Consider the following 5,602-nt stretch of genomic DNA (forward strand, 5'->3'; position numbering starts at 1 on the left):
ACACATACAGCCCATTTTACAGGGAGAACCCATTTATCATTCATTTATCCATAGATTGTAATTTTGACCTAAACCAGACAACATTCAATCTCCAATTCAGGTATTGATTTGTTATGGGAATGTAGAGGACTTTGTGACACAGCAGATTTAATGTGCACCAGTCACCATTTACTACATGGGTAGTCTTCGGCTAACAGAGATCGAACTGGCAACCTTTTGGACAATGACCCATGCTCTACGAACCAGGTTATCCCAGGCTCGATAAATTTTGTTTTTACCAGGATCGATAAATTTTGTTAAAGCTTTTAATATGTAAAAAGGTGTACTATGATAACTTTTGATGAAATTGCCTGGTTTTACTTACTACTTTTTTTAATATATTATAATTAAAAGTACTGCTGTTTTTATGTGCTAAGTTTTTAAATTATCACTTTGCTTTTAACAAATCAAATATGTAATTAATTTAAATATAAATTTTTAATTTTGAGCTCTTTCTTTCTCAAAAAAATTTTTTTTTGTGAAATAAAGGATAAAAGATGGAAATACAGATTTATTGGAGAAAAATATGAGCAGAGTTAAAAACAAAAAGCCAAGTATTCTACTGTTCTTAAGATAAAACTTTTTGTAAATCATCTTTTAGAAAATCCGTCTGATGGAGCCAGATGAAGCCATGTCTGAATTAGGTCTTGTTCCTCATCAGATTCGTTTTACTTCCACAATACTTGTAGATGATCCCTCGGGTGCTCCAGCCTCAAGACTCACCGATGTCATCTTTGCTAAAATAAAGAGGTCAGTTTTTAATATTCTTTTTTTTCTTCTTTACTTCTTACTCAGTGATATTTTTTTTTTCGCTAGAAATATGTTTCCACATTATTTAATATGTTACCAGTAAAAAAACTGTGGTGATGATTTTTTATTTAATTCGGTAGTTTTTACACAATAAATGCCGGTTATTTTACAAAATCTTCAAAACGTCTACTGATGAGAGAATGCAATTTAGAGAATTTTTATTTTAGAGAATTTTTATTTTTTACATTTTATTTTCACTGGGAATTTTTTTAAGCAGAAACTTTTTTAATAAAATTATTAAAACTAGTTGTTGAAACATTGTAAATAATGAAAAGTGGTATAATAAGAAACAAGCCATTCAATCAAACACTTGTTTTATTTTGACTACACTCTTCTTTAAACTCCATGTTTCTGCTTTAAAAAAATACTTGGATTTCTGTTTTTTTTTATCTCAAAAATACAAGAATGTATATACTTTACTCATTTTTATTTACACACTATGTTTCTGAGGTATTATTTAATAGTTGCTTGTTTAAAAAAATTTTAAGAAAAGGAAAGCAAATTACAAACTGATATCAAAAATTCTGGAACAGCCAAACATCTAAAAAAAGGTTTTTTAATATTTTACAGAAAGAAGGAAAAAAAAAAAAAAAGCACGGCCATAGACATTTTGGCAGTGGGGGGGGGACAACTTTAAAATTTTAAGTGAGAGCTTTTATTTATAATGCAAATTCCCACAGATCCTCCCAGATTCAAAGCATATTTTTTAATTTTTTAGTTGACAGATTTTTTTTCTTCTAAAATCACTTAAAAATATTTAACATTCAGCTAAAAAGTCTTGTTTTATTTGATTTACATTATAATTGTTTCTGTTATTTTTTCTTTAACTACTTTTTTTCAAGTTAGTTTTGCATCACAAAGGAATTTTTATCTAGGGTTTTTATTCTAAATTTTACACAACTTAAGTAGACACCTTGTTAATAGTGTCAACTAACCCTCCAAGCATTATTCCTCTGGGTAAAATCATATATGCTGCTTTTATTTTGAATAACTTGGGGGGGGGAGATTTAGTTTTTTTTTCCTCTGAGAAGAATCATCAGGTTATAGGTGGGGAATAACTTAAATCAAGATCTATAATAGGTTGACTTCGGGAATAGTGAGGTAAAGATGGAACCCCACTTCACCATGTCAATTTCACAAATACACTTGAGATTTGTGAAATCAATTTATGGAAGTGCAAGGATTGCTGCATTCTTCTTAGTGAACGAGATTTTCTCACACACTTTTAAAATTAGTTCTTTCACTTATGGCACTGTTATCTGCCAAAACTGAAACACTATTATCTAAATTTACAAATACTCATGTGATTATTTCAGTTAGAAGGTTTTGACATGTAGAGAAAAGCATTATTTTTCGAGTTTTTTTTTCAGGGAGCAGTACGATTTGTTAATAATATTTGCAACTAATTTTGAAATTGAAAAAAAAAATTGTATTCTGCTTTGAGAAACTCAAAACTTTTGGTCATTTTCTGAACACTCAGCATTTTAAAAAACTGTAATTTTATTATTTTTTTTTTGTATTTACTTCATAAAATACTTTTTTTTTCTGGGAATTTCTCAACAGCTTATTAGAGAATAAAACTGTGCAACTGGCACCAGATTGTTCCATTACTGTTGCATCTGTTCTGATCAAAGTAGATGTTTGTGAAGACGATACCAAGAGCATTTGCTTGTCTTGGGGTTATCAGGTAAAATCATATTTTATGTCTTTTTACTCTAAAATGTTTTTCCCAAGCCCCCTACTGTTTCATTTGAGATGTGAGATGCACAAATTAATCCCATTTTGTAAGCTTTTTAATCCCTTCATTGCAATTCTTATTAAAAGAAAATAAGTAATCTGATTATACTTAGTTACAAAACACTCTGTTAAGAATTAAAAAAAAAAGATTGTCAAAGCAAAGCTATCATTGCCTCATGCTTCTTGGGGATTTGTGACACTGCACCAACCTTTTTCATGATTACATGTTGGTGCCTTCTCTTAACTGTAGTAAATCATAGATATGGGATCTTTCTTCATCAGTCTGCCAAAAAACCTGTATCAAACCAGTATAAAACCTATATCAAATGTTGTTACAGGATAGGTTGAATTAGAATGACTATCTTTTATTTAAAATTGCATATTTTGTGCTTCTCTTGCAATGGTTTTATTTTATAACCGGCATTGGACAGCATCATTTTATAATGGCTAATATAATCAAGAAAAGTGTTCTTTGTCGGAAACTAGTTATTTTATCATGATCATGTAAAGTCTTTGAACATTATTTTGCATTTCGTTAATGCATATAGTGCTTAAAAATATTTTTTTGACTACTTTAAAGGTGCTTATTTTTTGTTGAGAAATTTGGCTACGCACCCTGACATGGAAACTTTTTCAATAAATAGCGAGACATTTGAGAAATTAAGTTTTTCTAAAAAATTCTGTGTTATTATTGATGATGATGAAGTCATTGGATCTTATTTTCTCAGTGATCCTCATTGTTTCGTTGTGTGCAATTTTTGCTTACTGAAAAATATTACACTAATACATATGTAAATAAATTACTATATAATGTAAACTTTAACAAAACTGTTGTAAAATTATCTAATAATACAAAACTACTAAATTTCTAACATACCCAATAACCAGCTTCTGCTTAAAGGAACTGAAGAGAGCTACTTGGACTAGTGGCTTTGTATAATGGATAGCTCCATTTAAGTCTTCTAGAAACTTGTGGGATACTTTAACCTCATGGTAAGAGATGATTATCTATGGCTGAGGCTTTGCTTCTGTAAAAATTTTGCAAAATTAATAACCTATAGCCTTAGATGGCATACAGGAATAAAGTACTGATTATCTCCATCAGTTCTCTTTTCAAAGATTCAGCGTGGCTAAATTGTGAACTATGCTATTTATTCAATCCTGCTAAAGGGTTATGTTTGTTGCCTAGAGTTAATGTTGTTAATTTGCATTTTAAAGAATAGTTTTTTTTCCCGAAGTGAATAAAACTTTTTAACATATTTAAAATGCAAATTGTGATTGTTGAAAGATTGTGTTTATTCTACAATCCTTCTCTACTATATTTGGCATAGAATAAAAATGTTGATATCTTATTACTCTGACGCACTGACAGTGAATCTCTTCTGTCAGTTGTTCTAATGGAAGCAAAGTCTGTTATTAAAAATGAAATATTTTAGAGTAGAAGATGATTTTTTGTGGCACTAGCATAAAATAGCAATAGTACATCTTTTGTGGAACTAGTGTAAGTAATAATAGTACATTTTTCAATAACAAGGAAAAAATAACTATGTATTTTTAATTTGTTTGATTTTGGGAAAAGCTAGAGATTTTCTTAAACCATGTACTCACTTGTATCACACATAAAAATATTTAAATGACTTTTATTTACAGGATGAAGAACTTGGTAAACACTTGCTGCCTCTTATTAAGAAATGGGCTACAGAAACCAAGTGAACCTTCATTTACTGGTCTATAATTCATGTTACAGAATGAAGTTGACTTTTTTGAAATGAAATGTGATGAGTGTGATGTATAAAATCCGAAGTGATATTCATTTTGTTAAATATGCGCTTGTGTAAATAAATTGCATTGTTTTATGAATTCATTAAAAAAAATTTATTGCTCTAAATTTTCCAAAACACTTAACTTGTTCTCTTTTATGGCATAAAAAACGAGCTTTTCTTTTAGTTCAATGTGATTTTTTAATGGAAGTGTAGTATAGTGTATTTTTTAATGGAAATGCTGCTCAAACATGCCCTAAAGCATTTTTTGTGCTAAAGGACAATTTTCTTTTGCAGGCAAACTTGTATTGTAGCTTTTACCTGCTAAACAACAGTTTTAGTTTAAAAGCCACAGAAGAAACATATCATGATATTATTCTGTGTGTGATATATATATTCTATTTTAAGGTTTCATAAATAACACCCTCGCGGTGCACACTCCAATAAAAAATAACACTATGAATTACAATAAAAATATTTTTTGATTTATAAGATCTTTCAACTCATTTCATAAATACTAATAACCCCTTAACTAAACTTTGAATCTATATTATTATAATGTAACGAGTTATTTTTTCAAATTGTATTCATTTCAGTGTGATAATTGTATACAATGTTTCAATTCATTACTCTTTTGAAATTCCACCTTTTTATGACAGTAACGATTTTATTTATCTTAAGTTAAAATAACCCGAATATCTGTTCTCGATAGTATTTTTGTTTCATATTATAGTCGCGAGGTGAGTGTACCTAAATCTATATATGCCACTGACCTTATATCTTGAACAAAAAGGTATATTGATAATATTCAAATAATTTACATGCTTAATGCAGTTTTTCAATAATAGTTTGAATAATAAATATATATAACTGAATATAAATATGAATAGTATAGTATATATATATGAATAACAAGTTTTATATATAAATAAATAATAGTTTGAATAACTGAAAAAATTCTGTCCCAAAATTTCTTGTTCCATTTGAAAAAAGTTGAAAAATGCATAAAATGTTTCGAAGCAAGTAGCATGTCAAAAACTTAAAATATGAAAAGGAGCGATTCCAAGAAAAAAAATGAATGCTTCATACTGTATTATGGTGAGCTTGACGTCCAACGACAAAGTGTTCACCTTAAAAATTGGAAATAAGGAATCAACAGTAACCATGTTTTACGGACAATACGTCCAATGTGCATCCAAGAGTTGAAAATCTTCCCACAAATCCTCCATATAAATCGATTCTAAAGAGCAGTATGG

The 5,602-nt window shown here is 29.0% G+C and overlaps 1 protein-coding gene and 1 long non-coding RNA gene across 2 annotated transcripts; one reads left to right on the plus strand and one right to left on the minus strand.

Annotated features, from left to right (window-relative positions):
• Nucleotides 1–530: 530 nt before the first annotated feature.
• LOC139424863 (uncharacterized) lies at nt 531–3,608 on the minus strand. Its single transcript, XR_011635992.1, has 2 exons — nt 3,464–3,608; nt 531–776 (listed from the first exon to the last, which is right to left on the minus strand). It is a non-coding gene; the product is annotated as an uncharacterized lncRNA (long non-coding RNA).
• On the plus strand, nt 641–4,446 carry LOC122273362 (integrator complex subunit 11-like; the record flags this gene model as incomplete). The annotated part of the gene is given in 3 exon segments (XM_043057436.2): nt 641–789; nt 2,413–2,536; nt 4,237–4,446. Coding segments are annotated over 3 exon segments (336 nt in total), but the record flags the coding sequence as incomplete, so codon positions are not given.
• Between the last annotated feature and the right edge of the window lie 1,156 nt (nt 4,447–5,602).

The sequence above is a fragment of the Parasteatoda tepidariorum genome, unplaced genomic scaffold, assembly GCF_043381705.1.
Source record: "Parasteatoda tepidariorum isolate YZ-2023 unplaced genomic scaffold, CAS_Ptep_4.0 HiC_scaffold_3932, whole genome shotgun sequence".
Lineage (NCBI taxonomy): Eukaryota > Metazoa > Arthropoda > Arachnida > Araneae > Theridiidae > Parasteatoda > Parasteatoda tepidariorum.